This window comes from Melanerpes formicivorus, unplaced genomic scaffold (genome assembly GCF_026170545.1).
Source record: "Melanerpes formicivorus ecotype bairdi unplaced genomic scaffold, bMelFor1.0.p_v2 SCAF_10, whole genome shotgun sequence".
Classification (NCBI taxonomy): domain Eukaryota; kingdom Metazoa; phylum Chordata; class Aves; order Piciformes; family Picidae; genus Melanerpes; species Melanerpes formicivorus.
Genome location: NW_027142362.1, coordinates 10,701,255 through 10,726,387, shown reverse-complemented (window position 1 = coordinate 10,726,387; position 25,133 = coordinate 10,701,255). Strand labels below are relative to the sequence as shown.

Sequence of the window (25,133 nt, the reverse complement as noted above, 5' to 3'; positions counted from 1 at the left end):
AAGTGCTGAAGCGGCTGGGCCCGGGCAGCGCTGCCCGAGGGGTCACAGCCCCCCCGAGGGACATCTCGCACCCTGCACCTCTCGGGGGGTGACAGGTTCCCCCCACGTCCCTCCAGCCCGTGTTGATGGAGTACAGGCACAGGGTGGGCATAGGAAGGGCACTAGGATGGGGCTCAGTCTTGATGATGCTGCCAGTCAAAGCTCTGCCTGGGTGGTGGATACCTGGCTCTGACCCATGCATCGAGGCCAGCAGCGAGGGGGTCACGCCCATGGTACCCACCTTGGTCCCATCATCCCTACTCCAGGACCACCCGGGGCTCAAATATCCTCTCAAACCTGCTGTGCACCCTTGTAGCAGGACAGGGCTGGCAGGGACAGTGCACAGGGGCCCTTGCCCAGCCCAGTCATAGAATCATAGAATCAATAAGGTCGGAAAAGACCTCAAAGATCATCAAGTCCAACCTGTCACCCAACACCTCAGGACTACTAAACCATGGCACTAAGTGCCACCTCTTGAACACCTCCAGGGATGGTGACTCCACCATTCCCCTGGGCAGCACATTCCAAAGGCTAACAACTCTCTCTGTGAGGAACTTTCTCCTCACCCCCTGGCACAGCTTGAGACTGTGTCCCCTTGTTCTGGTGACATGGGCCCAGCAAATAGCCTTACACAGCTGGCAGCAATGCCCACTGCAGCCCATGGGCATAGGCAAGGTCCCCAGCCCTGGAGCACCCCAAAGAACTCCACACCCCTTCATGGTGCCACCCACTGACCCCAGCCCTCAGTGTGGAGTTGGCACCAGCTGAAGAAGCAGCACAGGGAGCCCCAGCTGCATGTATTGGGGCACAGCCTTGTCAGGGGGGCCCCTCAAACACTCAGGTTGTGCCTCCAGCTTCTCCAGATCGTGACAGGAGCTCAGGGAGCCAGGGCTGGAGGGAATCATTGAACCAGGGGATCATCTGTGTCAGAAGAGACCTTTCAGATCATGGAGTCCAGTCATTCCCCCAGCACTGCCAGCTCACCACCAAACCATGGCCCTCAGCACCACATCTCCAGGGCTCTGAAACCCCTCCAGGGATGGAGACTCCACTGCTGCCCTGGGCAGCCTGGGCCAAGCCTTGACAACAGTCAAGGGCAAGAAATTGTTCCTCATGTCCAACCTAAACCTCCCCTGGTACAACTTGAGGCTGTTTCCTCTTCTCCTGTCTCTTGTTCCTTAAGAGATCAACTCCCACCTGGCTCCAGACTCCATTCAGACAGCTGTAGAGAGCCAGAAGGTCTCCCCTCAGCCTCCCTTTCTCCAGGCTGAACAACCCCAGGTCCCTCACCTGCTCCTCCCCAGATCTATTCTCCAGACCCTTCACCAGCTGTGTTGCCCTTCTGCAGCCCTGCTGCAGCTCCTCGTGTCATGGGCACAGGAGAGAGGCTATGCAGAAGGCAGGGCAGGTGTGGGGACACTGTTGGGTGTCGGCGCTGGTGGCTCAGGGTCTAGGACTGGAAGGTCAAGTCTCTGTGCCCAGGGTGCGGGCGCTGCGGGCCCTGGCAGGGCTGGTGCTGCGCTTGCATCTCTCACGGGCGTGTGAATTGGGTCCTGCACACTTCCCAGCGCCGGGCAGCGCCAATTAAGGGTTGGAGGGGTCAGAAATGACACCTCTGCAAATGGGACCAGCATTCCCAGGCTCCCGCCGGCCCCAGCCGGGCTCTGTGGGTTTTGACACCTCCAGGTGGTCACAAAGTTGTCACCTCGCACCCCTGCCCCAAATAAAGCCGGGGCTGCCCGGGCACCCCCAGATGTGGGCACCAGAGCGGACCTCAGCCATGGCCAGACCCCCAGCCCCGCTCCTGACTCAGAACCTCCAGCCCTCGGGGAGCACTGCCGTGCTCAGGGACCTGGATGTCACCATCCAAAATCCTTCATCAGAGCCCTCCAGGGCATCCCCGCGTCACCCACGGAGCCGGCAGCCAGAGGCTGGGGGGGGATGGGGTGGCAGGGCTGAGCCGGGTCAGTGCGGGGTCCTGGGGGTCCCTCGGCAAAGCGCCAGCGAGAGGGAGAAGCTGCGGATGCGGCGCCTGGCACAGGCTCTGCTGCGGCTGCGGCACTACCTGCCACCCACCCTGGCACCCGCCGGGCAGAGCCTGACCAAGATCGAGACCCTGCGCCTGGCCACTCGCTACATCGCCCACCTCTCGGCCCTGCTGGGGCTCAGCGAGGAGGTGCTGGCCCGGCGACGGGGGACCCCCCCCCGGCACTGCCCGCTCTGCCCCCAGGGCCTGGGGTGCTGCCAGGGCCCGCCCCCCCGGCTGTGCCCACCAGCCCCGCGGGATGCTTCGTCCCCCGGCTCTGTGGGCTGGGGGTCACCTCCCACGGCAGGGTCCCCCCCAGAGCTTCACGAAGCTCCTGGTGTGGGGATCGGGGCCTGGGGGTCCCTCCGCTGTGTTCCTGCTGCGGGGAAGCTCCCAGAGGTTCTTGGAGTTCCTGACATTGGGATGGAGACTTGGGGGTCCCCCCAATACATCCCTATGACAGGGAACCCCCTGGAGCTGCACCATCTGCCCAGCTCCATCTCAGAGTCCTGGGCATCACCACTACACCTCAGAGCAGTGACCCCTCCAGCTGCCCCCCAGAGAGGGACCATGGCCATGGGCACTTGGACGACTTCATCCTGCTGCTTGGAGCCTGCAGCACCCTCGGAGCCTCCCCAGGCAGGACTGACGGACACGGGACCCCCCCGGACCCCTGCATGTGGCTCCCGATTGGCTGAACCCCACCAGGTACCTACCTTCCCCCTCGCCCCATCCCCCAGTCCCTGCTCCCCGCGGGACAGGTGGGCAGGAGAGTGGGGTGTCCCTCGTGGGGTGCAGGGTGGGAGGCACTGGGGTCAGGGCAGGGGGCACGGGGTGCGAGTTGGGTGGCATGGGGTTCAGGACATGGTGTGTGGGGCACAGCATGTGAGATGTGGGACACGGAGGGGAGGGGATCATGGTGCCGTCCTACACCTAACCCATCTCTTTTGGCACAGCTCTGCAGCCCACCAGTCCTGAACGGTCTCGTCTCCACAGCCCCCCATGCACCTCTCATCCTGCCCAGCTGCACCCCGGCGCGGCACTGGGGGGGCTCAAGCTGATCCCCTGCACCCCAGCTGCAGACCTCCGTGGGGTGACAGTGAGGTGGCTGTGCCTCACAGCCACGGGGATAGGCACGGGGGAAGGCACTTATTAAATCTGCTCTGCAGCCCTCGTCTGCCTCATCACTGCGCCCCTGGTTGTTGTACAGGGAACCCCACAGACTAGCGCCCCCACACACGGAGCCAGCCGTGGGTTCCCCAAGCTCCACTGGGAAGGGCCCGCTGGGTCCCGTCCCCAAGCCCAAAGTCCCCAGGAGGGCTGGGGAGAGGGGCTGCACGAACACCTTTGTGCTGCGGGCACCGTGCCCTTTTGGGAACCTGATTAGCCTAAGGGCACAGTGCTGGGGGGGACTGGTATCCCCTCCTGCCTGGCATAGCCCCGGAGGAGGAGACACAGCTCCCCCGGGCAGGACTGGCTCCCAGGGGAGCTCACACGCAGCCGTCAGACGGAGGGACCGGGTGGGGCTGGCGTCGGCGGAGCCCCCAGAGCCACTTAGCACCAGGCTCCTAATGGCCGGAGGGGGGGCCCTCGGTGTCACTGTTCCCTGCCCCATGCCCACCACAAGGTCCCAGGCGCTTCCTGGCACTCCCCAGAATCCGGGGGAGCTGCTGAGTGCTGACGTGCAATCCCTTTATTTACACGTCTGGGTCGAGCGCTAGCCCGTAGCTGGGGGGCAGCAGGGTGATCCCCACCCACCCAGCCCGGTGCCCCCCGTGTCCCGCCTTTGCTGCCCATCATGCAGGCATCAGGCCGTGCCCGCGGGCACCAGCCCCTGCCCTTCAGGAGTGGTGAAGTCCCCGACCGGATGGGGGCGCATTTGGGTCTGGGGGCCATGGAGTGAACAGAGCTGGGAAGTGGGTGAGGATCCCGCGGTAGGCTCAGCCACCCAGCCCACCCCGTGCTGGCTGGGAGGAGGGTGCACAGCAGTCAGCGCCAGGCAGGCCTAGCTGGAGGCGGTCTCATCCTGGAACCAGAGCAGCACTGTCTGCTGGTTCTGCTTCACCCAGTTGATGTTGGTGCGGGTCCTCTCCAGCGCCTGCTCCAGCGCCCGCGTCCCCGACCCGAACCCCACATCCTGGTTGTCGGCTTTGAACTGCTCCAGCTGCCAGAGAAAGGGGCAGTTGGAGCAGGCACAGGGCACCCAAATGCCACCCAACAGTCCCTGGCAGCCCCTGGCACACACACCCGGCTCTCCCGTGCCCTGCTGCCCATGCCCTAGGCGCTGCCTGTGCCAAGCCTCACCTGCTGCAGCTCAAACTCGCTGGCGAAGCGCTGGGTCACCGCCAGGATCAGCCGGGAGAAGGAGAAGGAGCCACCGCCGTACCTGGGGGAGCAGCAGGGTGGCTGAGTAGGGGCAGATGGTGGCATCCCCGAGGGGCAGAGCAGACTGGCAGCGCCCCCCCCCAGCCCTCCCCCAGCCCCCCGCCCGGTGCTCACTGGCTGAAGAGCATTTTCCAGTTGCCCCGGATGAAGTCCCAGACCAGGGGCTGCCCCACCACGTTGCTGGCGATGCTGTTGATGGTGGAGGTGGCATCCTGCTTACGGATCTTGGTGGGGTCCAGCGTGTACTGCAGGTACCTGGGGGCAACAGCGCCGGGTGGTGAGGGGCTAGCATGGGCAGAGCTGCTGTGCCCGCCTGGCACCCTGCACCCACCGGTTGAGGATCCAGGGATGGGGGCTGCAGGAGAGGGCGGTGCGGAGCTTGTCGGCCTCGGACACCACGGTGGCCCTCTCGAACTCATTCCAGATGAAATCCCAGGCCTCCTCCCCACCCGTGGCCACGATGCTGCAGTAGATGGAGGAGCGCAGGTTCGCAGGGATCCTGCCAGGGAGAGGAAAGTCAGGCAGGAGACCTTCACTGTGCCCATCCTGGCCGCCCATTGCGGCACCATGGCACCCTGTGGACTCCTGGTGGCGGTGGAGCACTCTGGAATTCATGGCAGCACCACAGCACCCTGGGAACCCACAGTGGCACTGGGGAGTCATGGTGGCACTGAGGCCCCCCAGGGACTCCTGGTGGCACCAGGTCACCTTGAGAGTTCATGGCAGCACCAGGGTACTCTCAGTACTCATGGTGGCACTGGGTCACCTTGAGAGTTCATGGCAGCACCAGAGTACTCTCATGGTGGCACCAGGTCACCCTGGGGACTCACGGATTGTGGTTGACATTTTGCTTCCACTGCTGGAAGTAGCTGGTGGCCAGGTCCTGGCACTCTGTGATGCCATAGGAACAGGCAGTGTTGATGGCATTGATCTCGTTGTACCTGGGGACAGAAGGGCCACATGGGGCTAGGCACCAGCACTGGTAGCCAAACACCATCCAGGCCAGAAGTAGGCCAATGCTTGGCACACACCAGGGTGACCATCCCAGTGTGGCTGGGGAGAAGCTAGGGTGCTGCCCACCCCTGGAGCCACGGCACTCACTGGTCCATGAGGCCCTCGGGGATATTGGTCCAGTTGCTGGTGACCCTCTTGTAGTAGTTGAAGAGGGGCAGCACCTGCTTCTGGATGTATTTCTGGGGGGCAGGAGGACAGTCAGCACCCAGCGGCACCGGCAGCATCCCCCTGCCCAGCTCTGGGTGCAGACCCAGCCTCTCAGCCCCGTTCCCCGGCTGCAGGGTGGAGGCACCGCTCACCGTCATCACGCCAAAGACCTCGCTGCGGTCAAACATCAGCTGGAAGTACTGCAGGTTGCTGAGCGCCGCTGCCCAGGGCATGTATTCCATATCCCGGCTCAGGAACCGTGTGGTGTTCAAGGCCAAGGTCACGTCCACGTAGTTGGCCCTAGGAGGGGTGAAGGTCAGCTCCACGGCCCCACGGCTAGTGCCCAGCACATACATCTCCAGGGTGCCCGACCTGCCGGGACTCCTGGCCCTGGCGGGCACCCAGCAGGGCTCACCTGGCCAGGTTAAAGGCATCGTCAATGATCTGGGCACGGTTGATCACGGGGATGACCTGGGAGAGGGCAGAGTTGGCACCTCAGGACAGTCCCAAGCGCGTGGGGTGCGTGAGGTGGGGGTCCGCCCACAGCCCCCACTCCTGCCTTATGTACCTCGTGCTCAGTGGTGAGCTGGTTGAGGAGCTGGGCCCAGTTCTCCAGGTTGTAGTTGACACGGAAGTAGCCACTGACGTTCAGGTTCAGCAGCAGCCAGTTGGAGCTATTCACCTTGAACTCCTCATAGATTTCTGGGAAGGAGAGAGGAGATCAGCCCTCCAACACTGGTGCCCTCCTGAGGACACCCCAACCTCAGCCTGGGGCAGGAGGGGCGCAGCAAGACTCCAGGTCCCCACCCAGGCAGGAGATGCCATACCTGACTCCTCGGTCAGCCACAACCTCGACCCAGCGGTCTCGTTGGTCATCCAGGTGATAGGGACAATCCAGACGTAGCTGTGCAGGGACAGGCAGGTGGTGGGACCACTGCTGGCTCCCCCAGGCCCCCCCCTTCCTTGCCCCAGCAGTGCCGGCAGCCCCACACCTCACTCACTTGAAATCAGAAGGTCTCTCCACCGTGGAGTTGGGGTCCAGCAGGAAGTGGGTCTGGTTGGTGACACCAGTGAGGGTGTCGACAGTCACCACGGGGAAGCCCATCTGCAGTATCCAGCGATCCATGATGGCACTGACAGAGGCAGGCAGCTGCAAGTTGTGCCGGTCGACAGCCTGTGGGAGGAGCAGGGCCATGGGTCACTGGTGCCAGGGAGGTGCAGGAGGGGTCCAGGTGGGATCCAGAGCTCTTCTGGTGCTTAATCCCACATCCAGCAGGTGGTGCCTGTGTGGCCAGGACCCTGTCCCACCGGGCAACCCCTCCCCCCCGCCCAGAGCAGGGATAGGGGGTGGGGGGAGCAGGCAGAAGCAGCCAACCCCCTCCTACCTGCTGCAGGTGAGTCCAAAGGTCTGTGTAGACGGTGTTGTTGTACTCGAAGGTGTGGAGGTAGGTCTGCAGCAAAGCACCAGGAGAGATGGGTGAGCAGGGGCAGCTCCGGGTGCAGAATACCCACAGAGCACCCAGAGAACCTCTGCCCATGGGATGCCCACCCAGAAGCAGGGCTTTGTGACCCCAGTCTTGTTGAGTCATGGAATCGTGGAATCACAGAAGAGTTTTGCTTGGGAGAGACCTTTCAGATCACTGAGTCAAACTGTTAGCCCAGCACTGCCAGGTCACCACCAAACCGTGTCCCTCAGCACCACATCTACACTGCTTTGAAACGGGGACTGCACTGCCTCCCTGGGGACCTTGGACAGGGCCTTGACAACCTTCAAGGGTAAGAAATTGCCCCTCATGCCCAACCTAAACCTGCCCTGGGGCGACTTGAGGCTGTTTCCCCTTGTTCTGCCCCTTGTTTTTTAAGACAAGAGACCAACTCCCACTGTCTCCAAGCTCCTTTCAGGGAGTTAGAGAGCCAGAAGGTCTCACCTTAGCCTTCTTTTCTCCACACTCAACAACCCCAGGTCCCTCAGCTGCTCCTCACCAGAACTGTTCTGCGGACCTTTCATCAGCTTCATTCATCTCCTCTGGACCTGCTCCAGTCCCTCAATGTCCCTTTTGGAGTAAGGGCCCAAAACTGAACTGACTTGGTCCTGCTGGTCACACTGTTGCTGATCCAAGCCAGGATTCTGGTGGCCTTCTTGGCCACCTGGGCACACAGTAGCTCATCTTCAGCTACTACCAAGCAGCACCCCCAGGTCCTTTCCTACCAGGCAGTTTCCAGCCACTCTGCCCCCAGGCTGGAGGGTTTGTGGGGTTGCTGTGACCCAATCCCAAGACATGCCCTTCTTGAACCTCACCTGCAGCCCATCTTTGAAGACGTCCTCGGTGAGGAAGTCGGAGAGCATCCGCAGCACTGATGCTCCCTGCAGAGACAGCAGCTCAGAGACCTCCTAGGGTGCACAGGGAGGTCCAGGAGGACCCCTGTGCCCAGGGTTCTGTGCCCAGTGCCCGTGCCCACCTTGCTGTAGGCGATGCTGTCGAAGACCTCGCTGATCTGGGCGGGGGTGTTGATCTCTTCCTCGCCGAAGGAGAGGGGGTGGGAGGTGGTCAGGGCGTCCGTCTCCATGACCACGTGCAGCTCATTCAGCACCATCAGGTCTTTCTGCAGGGGTTGGGCGCCAGCACCCAGCTCAGTCCTGCCCGCACCCTCCTGGCAGGGGCTGCAGCCCCCCCGGGGTGCCCCCGCCCCGTGCCCCCGCCCCACGCCCACTGGCACTCACGATCCTCCAGGAGGGCTCGGCCTCGTTGGCGCCCAGGTACTCCACGTAGGTGGCAAAGCCCTCGTTGAGCCACAGGTCGTTCCACCAGCGCAGCGTCACCAGGTTCCCGAACCACTGCGAGAGGGCACAGGCGCCCCGTCAGCCACGTCCTGCCGGCCGGCGGGGCGGGCTGGGGGCACGGCGGGTACCTGGTGCGCCAGCTCGTGGGCAATGACGGTCACCACCCTCTCCTTGTTGCTGATGGAGGAGTAGTTGGTGTCGTAGAGCAGCGAGTTCTCCCGATAGGTCACCAGCCCCCAGTTCTCCATCGCACCCGCATTGAAGTCGGGGAGACCGACCTGGTCTGGGGATGGAGGGGCCCTGTTGGCAAAGTGTTGCCAGGGTGCCGGACACCCCCCACCCCCCAGGCTGTGGCTGGCAGCTGGGTGCCCTCCAACACCCACCGGACTTGGGCAGCGGGTAGGTGGTGTTGTAGTGGCCCTCGAAGAAGGTGAGGATGGGGCCGGTCACCTGCAGCGCGTAGTCACCCTGCCCCTCTTCGATGGCCTCGGGACGGCCCCAGATACGGATCTGGAGTGGAGGAGAAATGTGGGGCTCAGCCTGGCCTTGGACCCCCAGCAGGCTGGGCAAGGGACCGCTTCCCACCCCAACTCAGCCTACCAGCACTTTCCCTGAGTCATTCTGGACGTAGTCAAACTGGCTGACGATGAAGGCCAGCAGGTAGGTGGACATCTTGGGGGTGGTCTCGAAGGTGGTGACGTTCCAGGTCTCCCCATCGAACTGCTGCTGCCGGGAGTCTGTGGGGAGCAGAGGGATGGTAGGGGGGGTGTCACCACACAGCCCTGACAGGCCCCTGGGCCCCCCAGGTGGGGCTCCCACTCACCGATAGCGGGCATGTTGGAGATGGCTACGTGGTCAGGGGGGTGGATCAGTGTCACTGTAAAGTTGGCCTTCATGGCTGGCTCATCGAAGCAGGGGAAGGCTTTGCGTGCGTCTGTCGCCTGCATCTGCGTGGTGGCCACCACCTTCCTGCAAGGCAGCGCCGTCAGCGCTCGGGGGGACAGCCCCCAGCTGGGTCCCTCTGCTCTCTGGTCTGATCTACATGGGTCCCATCTTCATCCATGGCCAGGTTGGCTCATGGATCTAGGGGCACAGAGGCTCCTCCACGCCCATCCCACCATCCCAGGGGCAGAGGAGCCCCAAACCCAGCCTGTCACCTGTGCCACCCCCATGCCAGCTCCACACCCCCACCATCGCCCTGCCCTCCACCCACCTGGTGCCTGTCCCATCGGTGTATTCACTGCGGTAGAAGCCAGCCAGGTCGTCGGCCAGCTCGCCAGTGAAGCTGCTGAAGAGCTGGTAGCGCTTTCCCTGCTCCAGCTTCTCCCCCAGCCGTACCACCAGGTACTGGGTGGGCACCTCCAGCCAGGTCTCGGTGATGGGGGGCACAGTAGCACTGTCCACCGCCTGCAGCGAGACGAGGAAGGAGCCTTGCATGGTGTAGTTCAGCTTGTTGCTGTGGATGAGGATGAGGTCGGTGGCCTCCTTGCAGAGGAAGACGACGCTGCTGTTGCCCGTGAAGATGTAGCTGGCCTGGTCTTCGGGCTGCAGATAGGGCTGCAGGGTCACCTCGTAGGACTCGGGCACCAGCGCCGTGGGCAGCCGCCAGCGGTTCCAGGCGTTGTCGGGGGCAGGGGTGGTGGGCGCAGCCGGGGTGGTGGGCGCAGCCGAGGTGGTGGGCGCAGCCGGGGTGGTGGCGCCGGGCTCCGGGGAGTTGTTCTTCTCCTTCTCCTGGGTGTACACCACCGAGAGGGCGATGATGGTGGCCACGGCGCCCAGGCCCAGCACGATGGCTGCGATGCCCACGCCCTTGCTGATGAAGAAGCCGGCCGCCATGGCGAGGCTTCGGCAGTGGAGCTGCTGCAAGAGCCCGTGCCCGGCTGGCACAAGCTTTTAGCTTCCCAGCCCCAGCAGGTTTATTAGCCTCAGTTAATGGGTGAAGTATTAATGACCAATGAGGTGACCGGGATGAGCTTGCTGCCTGCCCGCCTCCCAGCCTCTCGGGGGCACCAGGATGGCACCATGCAGGGATAGGCACCCTGAGAGTGGGCACAGGCTGCAGGCCAGGACTCCTTGTGTCCCTCCTCGGCCTCACCCTGCAGAAGGAGGAGTGAAGCAGGTGGTCACAACTGGCAGCCACATCCCTGCCGTGCCAAGGGGTGAGGCGGGCAGCCCTGGCACCCAAGCGCTGTTTCTGGCTCAGCATCACTCTGTTTGCCCTCAAGGGATGGGGTCTGAACTGAGGAGTCCTGGCTGCCCCTCCACCCACGAGGGACCTGCTGCTGGGGGTGAGGGTACAGCAGGTGAGGGCTGGCATCTGACCCTGGGGGGGGCACCCCTCACCGGGCTGCTCAGCCACCTAGGGGAAATCAAGAGGGCACAAGATGCAGCCCCAGGGGTCCAGGTGGTGCAAGGAGGCTCGGCAGGGTGCTGGGGAGGGGCCCGCTCGGGGGCTCGGCAGGGTGCTGGGGAGGGGCCCGCTCGGGGGCTCGGCAGGGTGCTGGGAGGGCCCCTGGGAGGGGCCCAGGGAGGGGCCCACCCTCGCAGCCCTCTCAAAGTCCAGGGTCACAAATCCTGGCTCACACCTGGGAGATCAAACTCCAGACCCCGTGAGCCCAGCCCAGTGGACATGTGCCCAGTGCCACCAGCCATGGGACACCCTGTACTCTGAGACCTTCAACCAGTCACAGCCTGGGTGAACTGAAGGTCTCAACTGGCATCACACGCAACGAGTGCCAGTGGGTCCTGCTGGCACAGCCTCACCTGCGCCCCATGGCACCGAGCCCCGGGTCTCCCAAAACAAATGCAGCCGGGTTCAGGGTGCAAGATGATGGCACATACTTCACCAAGGCAGAGGAGAGCTGCCTGAAGCCCCCAAGCCCTGCAGGTCAGCCCTAGGCACTCTGTCAGAGGCTGGGGTGGCACAGTGGGCACAGCAGAAAGCCTGTGCCCAGGGTGGGGTCAGATCATGGCACTTGCTGCCCTGGGAGTAGCAACTTCAAAGGATCTGACTTCTCAAGTAGGTGCTGCTGGCAGCTGAGGAACATCCTCAGGGAACCCTGCCCTGTCCCTGCCAGCACCCAGCAGCACCCACCTGGCAGAGCAGCCCCGGGGTGCTGCACTTTTCCTTGCAGCCCCTGCTCTGCAGTGCCCAACTGCCACCACAGTCTGGCACAGGCTTGCCCTGCTCCGAGCCCTGCCCTGAGCCCTGCCCTGAGCCCTGCCCTCATCTTGGCCAGGGGCACCGGATTTGGGAACAATCTGTGGGTGAGATAGGACCCCCCAGATGGTGCTGAGAGGGTGCTGGGCACCCCACGCTGATGGGCACACTGACCCTCTCCACACAGAGCCCCTTGGGCATGAGGTACAGGCACCCGCCCCCTCGCTGGCCCCCATCAAGCAGCAGCCAATCCTGTGCTCCTCAAGCTCCCTCCCATGCCACCCCGTGCCACCTCACACCGCATTTCTTCCAGCCCCACAAAGCCACCCCCTCCACAGAGCCCTCGCAGATGGAGCAAACAGGAGCAGCACCCCCCACTCGCGTGTCCTCCACCCCACTCCCGTGTCCAAACCCCACCCGCGTGTCCCACACCCCACTCCCGTGTCGACACCCCACTCCCGTGTCCCACACCCCACTCCCGTGTCCCACACCCCACTCCCGTGTCCCACCCCTCACTCGCGTGTCCCAGCCCCCACAGGCAGACACTCGGGGCACGGGTGGGTACTACAGTGTGTCACGACGTTGGGCACCACCCGTATGTGCATTCCAGTGAGGTTCTGGCCCCACACGCACTGTCACCCCCCAGCCCCGTCCCAGCCCCTCCATAATCCCAAAGCCCCCCATCACCTATGGGCTCCATAACAGACACACACACACACAGTCCTGGCAGCCCTCACAAGCAGCCCCCCAGCGCCTTCCCCCTCGGATCCCCCCAAGTGGGGCTCACCAGGCCCCCTGGCTCGGCCTCTGTTGCCCCCTGGGAGGGGTCTGGGCAGCGGTATCGCTCCCTACTCACCCTCCTGTGTTCAGCAGTTGGGAGCGACGGGCGGCAGGGCTCCCTCCCACCCCATCAGGGCACCCTGCCTGTGCCCTGCCTTGCCTACCCCTGCTTGCACGCTGCCTGCACCCAGTGCTGCCTGCTCCCTGCTGTGCTCTGCCTGAGCCTCTGACCCTGCCTGTGCCCTGCCTGAGCCTCTCACCCTGCCTGAACCTCTCCCCCTGTGCTCTGCCTGAGCCTCTCACCCTGCCTGTGCTCTGCCTGAGCCTCTCACCCTGCCTGAACCTCTCCCCCTGTGCTCTGCCTGAGACTCTCACCCTGCCTGAACCTCTCCCCCTGTGCTCTGCCTGAGCCTCTCACCCTGCCTGAACCTCTCCCCCTGTGCTCTGCCCAAGGCTCTCACCCTGCCTGTGCTCTGCCTGAGCCTCTCACCCTGCCTGTGCCCTGCCCGAGGCTCTCACACTGCCTGTGCTCTGCCTGAGCCCAGCCCTGCCTGCTCCTTGCCTGCTCCTGGCTCCTGGGTGCCAGCCTCACAGGCAGCAGCTGCAGGGAAGTTTCCTCCCGAAGCTCCGAGGGCAGGAACCGGGATTTCCTCGCCCCCTTAACCCCTAGGCTGCTGGCCCGGCCCGGACTGGGGCGGGTGGGGCACGGCCCTGGCACCCCCAGGGTCCTGCTCCCCTCCCTCATGCCATCCTCGGCCAGCGTGCTCGTCGCAGGGCTGCCAGGGAAGAGGGCACTGCGTCCCCCGGCAGCAGGCACTGTGCACCCTCCCCGCAGCACCAGGCACATCGGGAGGAGTCCCTGATAGGGGTGTGCCCCTGGCTCACTCCCCCCAGCCCACCACCCTGAGCCCCAACCCCACCTGGCACCCCCTGCCCTAGCAGCAGCGAGTTCAGGAGTGTCCCTGGTCCTTGTGGGCACTCTCAGGGCTGTGGTCAGGGCACAGAGAGATTTGTGAGGTGCAGCCCCCCCCAAGGCAGCCAGGCCCCTAAGTGTTCCTGGCACAGCCTGGGGATGGGGACAAGGACAGGACTTGGGGGCTACTGAGCAGCAGGGACAATGCCAGCCTCCATCATCTGCTTCCCTCTGCCTTGCTGCCATGGAGGGGGGCAGAAGCTGGGGAGCAACAAACCCCAGCTGAGCTTGGCACAGTCATGGGTGCCAAAGCATGGCCTGGCTTGGGATGGACAATGGGGACAGGTGCCAGCCCCAAACTCCAGCCCCACAGAGAAGCATCTGTGCCCAGACACATCCTGCACTGGGGCTGGACGTGGGCATGGCCCATGGCACCCAGGGCTGCTGGACCCAGTCCCACCACACCTTGCACCCCTGTGTCCCAGACCTGGAGCAGAGTAGGATGTGGGCACCACACTGAGATCCTCAGAGCAGAGCAGGGCACAGGCACCACACAGAGATTCTTGGAGCAGAGCAGGATGTGGGCACAACACCAAGATCCTCAGAGCAGAGCAGAACTCAGGCACCACACAGAGTTCCTCAGAGCAGAGCAGGATGTGGGCACACCAGGTTTCGCAGAGCAGGACATGAGCACCACACCAAGATCCTTGGAGCAGAGCGGGATGCAGGCACCACACCGAGTTCCTCAGAGCAGAGCTGGACATGGGCACCACCCTGAGACCCTTGGAGCAGAGCAGGATGTGGGCATCACACTGAACTGCTCACCATGAGCCAAAACAGATTTTTTCCCTTCCAGCCACCAGGACCCAGCCTCCAGGACCCAGCCTGGGGCATCTCTCACTGCTCTCTCCCCAAGCTGCTCTAGGCAGGAGGAGGAGGGCTGGTGGAGAAGATGAAGCAGCAGGTTGCCCAGCTCCTGCATGGCTTCTGGACAGATGGGGAAGGGTTAAGCTGCAGGAAGGGGAGGCAGAAGGAAAATTCCTTCCAGGCAGAGTCACGAGTGCCCTGCCAGGGGAAGAGACAGAGCTGGGGGGTGGGGGTAGAAGGGGAAGCAGGGGAAGGGACCCTGAGTCAGCCCAGAGACCAGATGGAGCTGACGTGGAGAAGCCAAGGACAACCCCCAGGGCCCTCCCTGCCCGGCCTGACCCCTGAAACCACCCCCTCTTGGGAGTCCCAGAACAGCCCTGCTCCTCCCTGGGGCTGGGGGGGCACCAGTCCCAGCCCCACAGCCTCCCCACACCCACTGAGCCAAATGGGGCTGGCAGCAGAACAGGGGTGCACTGTGGCAGAGAGTGCAGGAGGGCTGGCAGCATGGCTGGGAGGAGAAGGCTGGTAAGAGGGCTGACAGGAGGACATGAGGCATCAGCACATCACAGGCTGATGACAACGACCCTGACCCCAAAGGCCCAGAGCAGGGGGCAACAGTGCCACCTCCTGAGGGGCCACCGTGTTCCACCCCAGCTCCCAAGAGCCCCCCCTGCCGCACCCCCAGCTCGCCCTCAGGCATGTCCAGAGCCCCATTTCCACCCTACCCAGGAGCCTGGGCACCAGCCAGGCCCCCCTGAGCTACACAGTGACCTCCAATCCCCCCAGATTCCCACCCCCGTGCTCCCCCAAGCAGCAGGCACAGACACAGGGTCACAGGGCGGTTTATTGTCCCCACACTCCCCAGACCCAGCAAGCAGGACCAGGGTGGGCACAGGGAGGATGGAGGAGACCACCCCTGGCTCCTGCAGGAACCATCCCCCGCGGGGGGGATTTTCACGCCTGGGAACCCCAAAGTGCTGGGAGAGCAAGGACCCGGCTCTTCCCCACAGCAAGGAGAGGCCGTGTCCCTCTACAGGGAGGGAGGAGCGAGGCCTCCCTCGTCGGGAGCGCAGGGCCCAGCTCCCTGGCGATGTGCAGCACCGCCGCGCTCACACCGAGCCCCGCGGCCGCTGCCCGGCAGGTCCCCAGGCGGAGCGCCCAGCGGGGAGGAAGCCTCTCTGAAGCCAGCCCGGGCGGCAGGACGGTCACATGAACTGCGAGAGGTTGGGCACTTTGATGTTGATGTCCCCGATGTTGATGTTGCGAGGGATCTCGGGCAGGTTGATGTTCTTCACCGCCGACACCGCGCGGGACGGAGCGGCCGACAGACCTCCCTGCCGGCACCAGCCACCAGTGGCCACCAGCAGCCACCGCAGCGACCCCCGAGCCGCAGCAGGCACCGGGGAGCACTACCAGGGACCACTGACCGCCAGCGGGGACCAGGGGCCATCAGCAGAGACCAATGACCGCCAGCGGGGACCAGGGGCCATCAGCAGAGACCAATGACCGCCAGCAGGGACCAGGGGCCACTACCAGGGACCACTGACCGCCAGCGGGGACCAGGGGCCACTACCAGGGACCACTGACCGCCAGCGGGGACCGGGGGCCATCAGCAGAGACCAATGACCGCCAGCGGGGACCAGGGGCCACTACCAGGGACCACTGACCGCCAGCGGGGACCAGGGGCCACCAGCAGGGACCAGGGACCATCAGCAGGGACCAGGGACCACTACCAGGGACCACTGACTGCCAGCAGGGACTAGGGACCATCAGCAGGGACCACTGACCACCAGCAGGGACCAGGGACCATCAGGAGGGACCAGTGGCCATCAGCAGGGACCAACAATCATCAGGGACCAATGACTATCAGCAGGGACCAGTGGCCACTAACCACCAGCAGGGACCAGTGGCCATCAGGGACCAATGATCATCAGGAGGGACCAATGGCCACTATCAGGGATGAATGACCACCAGCTGGGTCCAGTGACCATCAGGAGGGACCAGTGGCCATCAGGGACCAATGACCATCAGGAGGGACCAATGGCCACCAGCCCCATGTCCTACCACATGCAGCTCAGCACAGGGAGCAGTTCCCACACCCACCTCCCACCTCACTGATGGATCCAGTCCTGTGGCCAGTATGGCACTGGGATGGGATGGGATGGGATGGGCAGCATGGTGCTTGCCCACACCAGGAGCGTGGCTGCACCCTCACAGCAACAGCACAAGCAGGGGCAAGGAACTTTGCAGGTGTTAACCTTGATGGGAATGGTCAGTTCCCCACTTGGGCTGCTTCCTGCACTCTGAACAGCACCCAGGGCTTTCCCAGAGGACTCAGGCACTCAGACTGGGGATACTGGGGACGCCCCCTGTGCCCCAGAGCCCACAGTCTGGAGGACATCAGGCCCTGTGGGGCATGGCTGCTCACCTCAGCCTTCTCCAGCTTGCTCTGGGCCTCCACCTGTGCCACAATCTCATTCATGTTGGTCTCCAGCACCATGCCACCTATCACCACCTCCTGCAAGATGTGGTGGACCTGCAAGGGGAGGGAAGGGATGAGAAGGGGGGGTGGGGAAGGCTGTGAACCCATCCCAGCTCAGGGGCAGAGAGCAGCAGCAGCCAGTGCCTGCAGCCTGGTCTGGAAGCACCTTGGGGACTGACATTTCCCTCTGGAGGGACACAAATCCATCCCTGTCCTCCCCTTGGCCCCAGGAACCAGCTGGTCCTCAGCCTAGGAAGTCCCACAGCCCCAGTGACTGCTGCCACCCTGGCTCTAGAGGGGATGGGGCAAACACCACCCACTCAGCATGGGGCAGCCCTAGGAGGGGCCAAGTCAGGCCCAGCCACCAACACATCCCAGATGTGACACCTCCAGATACAGTTCAATCATTTCTTGGGCTGGAATTGGGTCACACAGGAGGATCCTGCCAGGAAAAGGTCCTGGAGATAAACCTCCAGGGCAGCAGAAACCTCCCAGACTCTTCTTCCCAGAACCAGTTTCTCCTACCAGGAAAGCCAGGCCAGAGGCCAGCTTCACTCTTCCTGGAGAGATCCAACTGTGACAGACACAGAAAGAATGAACAGCTGAGCCCTGGGGCTGTTGAGCCTGGAGAAGAGCAGCCCCAGAGGGGATCTGCTCAGTGCTCAGCAAGAGATAAAGGATGGGGGGCAAGAGGGTCAGGCCAAACTCTTCTCAGTGCCCAAACAGGCCAAGGGGTAATAGGCACAAACAGGCACCCAGAACTTTTCAGCTGAACAGAAGAAACATCTTTGGTGTTGAAGGTGCTGGAGCCCTGGAGCAGGCTGCCCAGAGAGGTTGTGGAGTCTCCTTCTCTGGAGAGCTTCCAAACTCCCCCTGGCCATTGTGATGCTGGGCAAGCTGCTGTGGGTGCCCCTGCCCCTGCTCTGGATGATCTCCAGAGGTCCCTTCCAGCTGATCCCACACCATGCTGGGATTCTGTGACTCCAGTCCTTGGCCACCCTCGCTGTCCCTCTCCTCTCTCTACACATCTGGCATGGGGTTTGGTTGATGGGGACTGCCATGGCAGCGTCCTGCTACCACCCGATGCCAGGAAGGGCTCCAGTGCTGCCAGGCCTGTCTCTGGGCCATCAGTATGCCTGGAGCTGTGCCAGGATGGTGGTGCCCTCTGCTCAGACAGAAGGGCTGTGGAATTCAGGCACGCAGCTGGATCACGGGGCATGAGGCCAACGTCAGCAGGAACGTGCTGATGCGTGGCGAAGATACTTTGCCCGTGAACATCTCCAGCCCTGCAATTCCTGGCTGGGCTTTGGGTGCAGCTCTGGTGACTCCTGTCACTTTCTGTTAACTGCTGCCCCGGGTTCTCCTCACACTGAACACGTCACAGGCTGTGTGGGATGGGAGCTGCCACGGGTCTGGGTCCCCGCTGAGCAGCAGAACAGGGATGCTGGCTCTGTGCTTCTCGGCCACCAGCGCTTTTCAAACCTCAGAAAGATGGAGCCACAAGGCCAGGGGGAGGCTCAGAGGAGGGCCCAGCCCCTGCTTGTTCCTGGTACCTCGAGGAGGACGTGAGGCCCTCTCCACAGCTGCAAGGTCCCGCAGAGGACACAGCGTGTTCGGGAAGTGCCTTGTTTGGCTCTGGAAAACAAACCTTGCTTGGGATTTCTGCCCTGCTGAGTTCACTCCAACTTGGACCGGGGCCAGAGCTTGGAGCAACGTTTCCTGCAGCCCAGATGCTCTCCCGTGGCAGGGAGCTGCTCGTGCTGGGAGGGCTGTGCCGAGGCCCCAGGGCCGGGGGTATCCGGGGAAGGTGGCGGTCACCCCGCGCACCTCGCTGCTCTGCCTCTGCTTGGAGCAGGAGGGGGCCTGTGGTGAGCCCTTCTAGCAGGTTCTCCTGCCTCATCTCTCTCAACTTTCTCCTGGCAGCACTGTGTTTACAGGGCAACCATAAACACTGTCATAATTCAACCATCTTCCAGTAACAGCCTGCTTCAGGGAGGGAACCACAAACCCATAAACTCATTATCTGCCCTGGGTTATTGTTGGGAGCTGCTGACTCAGCAAGGAAAGATGAAAGGCTGTGCTGGGCTGCGTGAGACAAGGAGCTGCTGAAGAAAGTCCACTGGAGGCCAGGGAGATGCTGAGGGGCCTGAAGCATCTCTGTGAGGAGAAAAGGCTGAGAGAGCAGCCCTGGGGCTGCTGAGCCTGGAGAAGAACAGCCCCAGAGGGGATCTGCTCAGTGCTGATGAGTATCTGTGATGGCACCTTCAGCTCCATGGCCCACTACAGCCTCATACAGAATCCAGGCAAGGTGGGAGCAGCCTGCTCCAGGGCTCCAGCACCCTCACTCCAAAGAATTTTCTTCTCATGTTCAACTGGAACCTCCTGGGCTCCAGTTTGTGCCCATTGCACCTTATCCTGTCACTGGGCACCACTGACAAGAGTCTGACCCCATCCTCTTGCCCCCCACCCTTTAGCTCTTGATGAGCACTGAGCAGATCCTCCCTCAGGCTGCTCTTCTCCAGGCTCAACAGCCCCAGGGCTCTTAATCTTTTCTCCTCACAGAGATGCTCCAGGCCCCTCAGCATCTTTGTAGCCTTCACTGGACTCTCTCCAGTAGTTCCCCCTCTCTCTTGAACTGGAGAGTCCAAAGAGTCAAGGCTGGGAAGCAGCAGCAGCTCAGGATGGGCAGCTAAGTGGCCTGAGTGGCAGAAGAGCCTGAAGGTAGCCAAGATCAAGATCTCCCAGATCAGAACCTTCCCAACTCCTGTCCCCTCCCAGCCCTTTCCGGGCAGGAGAGTCCAGAGGCAGGGCCCCGCTGCCAGCAGAGCAGAGGGGCACAGGGCCATTGCTGTTCACTCCAAAACCAAACCCTGGGGTAAATCAGCCCAGGGGACAATTAACTGCCCCAGCCAGGATGGGCATCTCCTGCCTGAGGGCTGTGGGTTGGGTATAGAGCCCCCAGGTCTTGGCCAGGCCACAAGCCAAGTTGCTGTAAGCACATCCTCCCCGAGATGTGGCCGGGGTGAGTCGGCAGCTCCTCCCCGCACATCCTCCCCCGGCTGCGATAAGAAGGCTTTTGCTGACAAGATAAGAATCAACCCCACAACACTGCTCAGAGTTCAAAGCTGAGCAAATGATGGAATCAAGGTCCTCCCTCACCCATCCCTGGGACCTTCAGCTTGTCCTGGTGGGTCTGAGGAGAGCTGCTGACTCCACCTCTCTGCCAGAGCCCCCGAGCTGGCGGCGCCAGCAGAACAGGAAGGTTCTGGATCTTTATTGAGGTTTGGGGGGGGCTTGGTGGGTCTTTTCCATCCCTCTTTTTTTGTTGCTGTTGTCTTGTTTTGCCTCCAACAAAGCAAGAAAACCTTTATCAAGAGCCACATGAGCCCAGCAGACCTCAGCACTCTCTTTCTCTCCCAAAGCTCAGCCCTGGCTGCCTGCAGCCCCACCTCTGGGATGATCAAAGGGGACAGGTTTCCGCCCTGAAACTCCATCCAGACCAAGAGGAAACTCTGAAAGGCTGTGGCTCCAGGAAAGTTTACCAAACACTCTGTGGACTCCAAACACTCCCATTGTCTCTGCCTTGCTTTCCCTGCAGCCCTGGTAAAACGTTAACAAGGCTCCCAAGAGGTCCCACAGCACAGCCAGGAGCAGCTCAGGAGTCAGGAGGATACACAGATCCCAGGCTGACTCCTCCACCTAGGACTTCAACCCCTCCTTATATCATGTCCTTGTAGTATCAACAGTGTGTCCCAAAAGGCTCCAGAGCTCCAGGCTGGGGCAGCTCCTGCCTACAGGCACGCAGGGCTCTGGGGCAGCTGGCCTGAAGGAGCACACCAAGTCCATGACCCACCTTGTCCATGTGGAAGATGAGGTCCAGCTCACAGACATTCTCAAAGCATTTGTCCAGTGTCTCCACAAACACCTGAGGAGATGGGAAAGGAAGGGCAGCATGGGGACCACAGCAAGATGCTTCCCACACACAGGTGAAAGACCCAGAGCCCCAACCAGAAACATGTCACCCTGAGCAGGGACAACACCCTCTCAAGGACCCCACTCCCCTTCCCTTTGAGTGTGGGACAGGGACTATTTCCAGGGAAAACACAGGCAGGCCCAGCCTGGTGGCTGCCCACACACCCAGAACCCCCCTCAAGGGGCCTGGCACACCATCAAGGGCACCCAAACATAGGACTTGGCTGTTCTGGAAGGAAAAGCCCAGCTGTCCATGTCCTAGTCTGCTGCAGTGCTGGGACCATGCTGATGGCTGTGTTTGGAGAGGGCTGGAGATCACCACAACATCCTGAGGGGCTGAGGCACGGCAAGAAGGCAAAGAAGCTTGAGAACAGGTCTCTGTGACTCTGTGTCTGGTGAGGAGCAGCTGAGAGACCTGGAATCGTTCAGTCTGGTAAAAAGGAGGTGGAGGAGCGGCTTTCTGGCTCTCTACAACTCCCTGAAAAGAGCCTGGAGCCAGGAGGGGGTCAGTTTCTTCTCCCAAGGAATAAGTGACAGGACAAGAACAGCTAGCCTCAAGATGTGCCAGTGGAGGTTTAGGTTGGTCTTGAGGAACAATTCCTTCATGGAAAGGGCTGTCAAGGCCTGGCCCAGGCTGCCCAGGGCAGCAGTGGAGTCCCCATCCCTGGAGAGGTTTCAAAGCCATGGAGATGTGGTGCTGAGGGACACGGTTCAGTGGTGACCTGGCAGTGCTGGGGGAATGGTTGGACTCCCTGAGCTTAAAAGCCTCTTCCCACCAAAATGATTCTGTTGTTAAAAGCAATTCACTCAGACTGACTTCTCCTGCTGCGTCCAGGAGGAGGAGCTAGGCTCACTGCACACCACACAGCTCTCCCTTCCCACCACGGCGCCCTCAACAGTTTCTCAGCCGCTCCCACAGAGCTGCTGCAGATACAAAGGGACTTCAGAGGCCCTGGGCTCTGTGTCAGGGGCAGATCCTGAAGTAAACCCAGCTGCAGAGACTGACCTGGATGAGGTCCAGGATGCCCAGCTCGCTCTCCGAGGAGTCCACGCAGAAGACGAAGTAGAGGGTGGCGTAGTGCCGGTAGATCAGCTTGTAGTCAGAGCCACCAAAGAGGCTGTGGAGACATGAATCATGGAACTGGATAGGCTGGAACAGACCCTTACCATCCCCTCAGCCTCATCTCCTCCAGACTAAATAACCCCAGGTGCCTCAGCTGCTCCTCACCGGCCCTGTTCTCCAGCCCCTTCGCCAGCTTCGCTGCCCTGCTCTAGACCTGCTCCAGCCCCTCCATGTCCTTCGTGGAGTGAGGGGCCCAAAACTGCACCCCAGACTCAGGCTGTATCCCCAACAGTGCCCAGTGCAGGGGGATAATCACTTCCTTGGTCCTGCTGGTCACGCCACTGCTGATCCAGGCCAGGATGCTGGTGGCCTTCTTGGCCACCTGGGCATACTCTGGCTGATCTTCACCACCAGGTCCTTTTCCACCAGGCAGTTTCCAGTCACTCTGCCCCCAGCCTGGGGGGTTCCTGGGGCTGTTGTGACCAAAGTGCAAGACCCAGCACTTGGCCTTGTTGAATGGAGGGGAAGTGAAGGGTTCTGAGAGGCCATTTGGATTCCAGGGGCTCCCCCAGCCAGGGAATGCCCCCCCAGGGCCCAGGGGCAGGGATCTACCTGCCACACTCCAGGAAGTTGCAGATGTGGTCATCTCGCTTCAGCACCAGGTGGAAGGTCTCCCGGATGATCTGCTGCTGGACCTCCTCCGTCTGTGAGAGCAGGGACGAGCACCCATGGGTGCAGGGCCTGGAGGAGCCATGGTTCTGCTCTGCCAGATGGATGTCCTGAGCTGGCAGCTCCCAGCTCCCTCCCAGTCTTGGCACCACAGGAGCAGCCACCCTGGGGGTGACCCAGCCACAGGACATCCCGAGAGACCAGGCCCTGGGGCCAGGCAGAGGCAGCCGGGGCTCCCCAGCCCCACAGAGACCGCCCCCTGCAACCCTGGATCCCCCCAGCGCCAGCTGAGCGCCCCCAGGGCTTCCAGCCCCACGCCAGGCTCAGGTACTCGCTGCCATCAGCCCCACAGGCAGCCCCCAGCCCTGTCTCCAGTCCCCGGTCCCGTCCACGTCCCTGGTCCTCATCCCCGTCTCTGGTCCCCCGGCCACATGTATGTCCCTGTCTCCGGTCCCCTGCCCCGCCCTCGTCCCGGTTCCAGTATCCCGGTCCCGGCCTTATCTCCATCCCTGGCCCTGGCCCCCGGCCCTGTCGCTGTTCTCATCCCGGTGCCCCGGCCCCGCACCAGGTGCTGGTAGAAGCGGACGAGCCGCGGCTTGCCGTGGTTGTTGAACACCAGGATGGCGTTGATCATCCTGGCGGCTGGACGGGCCGGGCCAGGCCAGGCTGGACCGGTACCGACAGCAGAAGCAGGGCTCCAGCGGCCGCAGCCCGCCCGCAGGAAAGCCCTCACCGGCCCCGGAAACGCGGCGGAGGGCAACGGAGCTGCTCCCACCACGTCGGGGATCGGCCCGGTGCTCCGACACCAGGGGATGGGAGAACGCGCAGCGCCAGCCCGCACCGGGGCAGGACGCGGGCAGCCCCTACCGATGCCCGCTGCAAGGAACGCGCTCGGCTCCCGTGCCGCCAGCCGCCCGCGCCGCCAGGGGGCGCACCAGCTCCGGAGCGACGGGAGCCGCGCTGGGACACGCCACGGCGGGGCGCGTGCGCGGGGCGCCGGGCAGACCCTTAAAGGGCTAGCGCCCTGCGGGCGGCGCAGCGAGGGCAGCTGGCGCCAGTCCCCGCGCAACCCCCAGCCCCAGCGCAGACTCGGGGGCGTGCCGCTCTGGGTGGTCCCTGGTGCTCAGGGTGGTGCGTGATACCCAAGCCGCTCCATGGGGCCCAGAGTGGGCTGCTCCCAGGCTGCTCTATGGGCACCACCTGCAGACCAATGACCATCAGATGTCTGAGCAGCTCCATGTGCCCGAGAGTTGAGGAGGAAAAGGAGGAGGGTCCCACACGCCACACGCTCCAGGTGCTTTGTAAGGAGCGGGACATGGAACGTGGAAGGGCCAAGGCCATATGGTCCCAGATGGATGTAAGGAAACCCACGGTCAGGTGGGTGCTGTCCAAAAGTACAGCTCAGCTGAGCCACCAGCAGTGAGGGACATCGAGGGACGCCAGCAGAAGGGCTCCATGTGCTGTAGGGATGGACAGGAGGGAGGTGACTGATCCACAACCGTGAGTCACAGCTGGGGCTGGGGCACTGGGACCAGGTCTGGGCCCCCCACTGCACTGTGGACATCAAACTGGTGGAGGTGCCTCCTGTCCTCACATCCTGACTGGCTGAGGCTGCTGCACTCTCACATCCCCACGTCCTGATTCGCCGAGGCGGCTGTTCCCCTTTGTCTCTTTGTTCTGATTGGCTGAGATAGCTTCAGCCTCATGTTTTCCTGCCCTGATTGGCTGAAATGACTGCACCCTCATGTTTCCACACCCTGGCTGGCTGGTGCAGCTGTGGCTTTGTGTCTCCATGTTCTGATTGGTTGAGGCTGCTGTGACCCCATGTGTCCTTGTCCTGATTGGCTAAGATGGCTGCACCTCCACATCTCCACATCCTGATTGGCTGAGGCTGCTGTGTCAACCTGTCCTAACTGGCCAAGGTAGCTCCAGCCTCATGTCCCCACTGGTCAAGGTGGCCATGGGGCTGCTCCCCACAGTTGTCTGCCCCAGGGGGGCTGTCTCTCACCTCTGGCCAAGGCCACCCATGGTGCCTGCTGTGCACTCACCTTGATCCATGTCCCACTCTGGGTGCCCATCACAGGTGGGACGTCTGCAGGGCACACCTACCTGGGTGGCAGCAGGGCTGGGCTAGCGTCTGGGGTGTGGCCAACACGGGGCCAGAAACACCGGTTTGGGTGAGCTGTGATGGCTTTCAGGCTTGGTCCCGGATGGGACGGAAGCCAGGAGGTGACAAGGTGGTGGCTTCGCCAGCCCCACGCTGTAAGGCGGGTGCAGGAGGCCCTGGGCACAGGTGCCGGCAGACTACACACCGAGAGCACAAAACCCTGGGCAAAGAAGTGTCCCCAGACAAAGGGCTGCCCTCTGGGAGAACTTCCACTGCCATCAGCCCCACCTGCTGCCATGGAGACAAGAACCTCCACCTCCCAGGTCCCAGCTGCCTTGGTGTGCACCTTCTCCTTGAGCAGGAGACCCTCATCCTCCTCGTGCTGGGAGCCAGTGCCCGTGCCCACAGCAGTCACACCCTTTGCCAACTGCTCCCCTCTCCATGCTGTGCCATCCCCCCACTGCCTTCTGCCCCATTCCACCTTCCCACCGTGGCAGACCTTCCCTCTTCTATAGCCTCCTTGGGAGGGGGCTAGGGGTAAACATTATTCCCCCATCTCCATGACTGTGGAACACCTAAAATTCTCTCCATCCTTTTTTTTTTGGGGGGGTGGGGGACTTTGCCATCAGTTGGTGCAACCCCTACAGGTTTTCTGGGGTCTAACTGTTCCTACAGGGGTACAGGCTGCAGAGGATCCTACAAAGATTCTGGGGGCGGATGATCCTAC

General features: G+C 62.6%; 3 protein-coding genes across 3 annotated transcripts; 1 reads left to right on the top strand and 2 right to left on the bottom strand.

The window, feature by feature from the left end:
• Positions 1–1,819: 1,819 nt before the first annotated feature.
• On the top strand, positions 1,820–3,968 carry LOC137444024 (mesoderm posterior protein 2-like). Its single transcript, XM_068144339.1, has 2 exons — positions 1,820–2,773; positions 3,870–3,968. The coding sequence occupies exons 1-2, from the start codon at positions 1,820–1,822 to the stop codon at positions 3,966–3,968; spliced, it is 1,053 nt and encodes a 350-aa protein (XP_068000440.1).
• Positions 3,741–12,932, bottom strand: ANPEP (alanyl aminopeptidase, membrane). The gene is made up of 21 exons (XM_068143616.1): positions 12,410–12,932; positions 9,607–10,489; positions 9,217–9,362; positions 8,994–9,130; positions 8,777–8,903; positions 8,522–8,676; positions 8,334–8,447; positions 8,072–8,215; positions 7,911–7,976; positions 6,997–7,062; positions 6,613–6,785; positions 6,439–6,515; positions 6,180–6,313; positions 6,027–6,082; positions 5,764–5,911; positions 5,552–5,643; positions 5,281–5,391; positions 4,782–4,949; positions 4,565–4,705; positions 4,370–4,451; positions 3,741–4,229 (listed from the first exon to the last, which is right to left on the bottom strand). Exons 2-21 carry the CDS (start codon positions 10,227–10,229, stop codon positions 4,071–4,073), a joined length of 2,919 nt encoding a protein of 972 aa, XP_067999717.1. The 5' UTR covers positions 10,230–10,489; positions 12,410–12,932; the 3' UTR covers positions 3,741–4,070.
• Positions 12,933–14,939: 2,007 nt separating this feature from the next.
• On the bottom strand, positions 14,940–23,160 carry AP3S2 (adaptor related protein complex 3 subunit sigma 2). The gene is made up of 6 exons (XM_068143614.1): positions 22,865–23,160; positions 22,243–22,334; positions 21,574–21,685; positions 20,449–20,520; positions 16,542–16,649; positions 14,940–15,447 (listed from the first exon to the last, which is right to left on the bottom strand). The coding sequence occupies exons 1-6, from the start codon at positions 22,931–22,933 to the stop codon at positions 15,319–15,321; spliced, it is 582 nt and encodes a 193-aa protein (XP_067999715.1). The 5' UTR covers positions 22,934–23,160; the 3' UTR covers positions 14,940–15,318.
• Between the last annotated feature and the right edge of the window lie 1,973 nt (positions 23,161–25,133).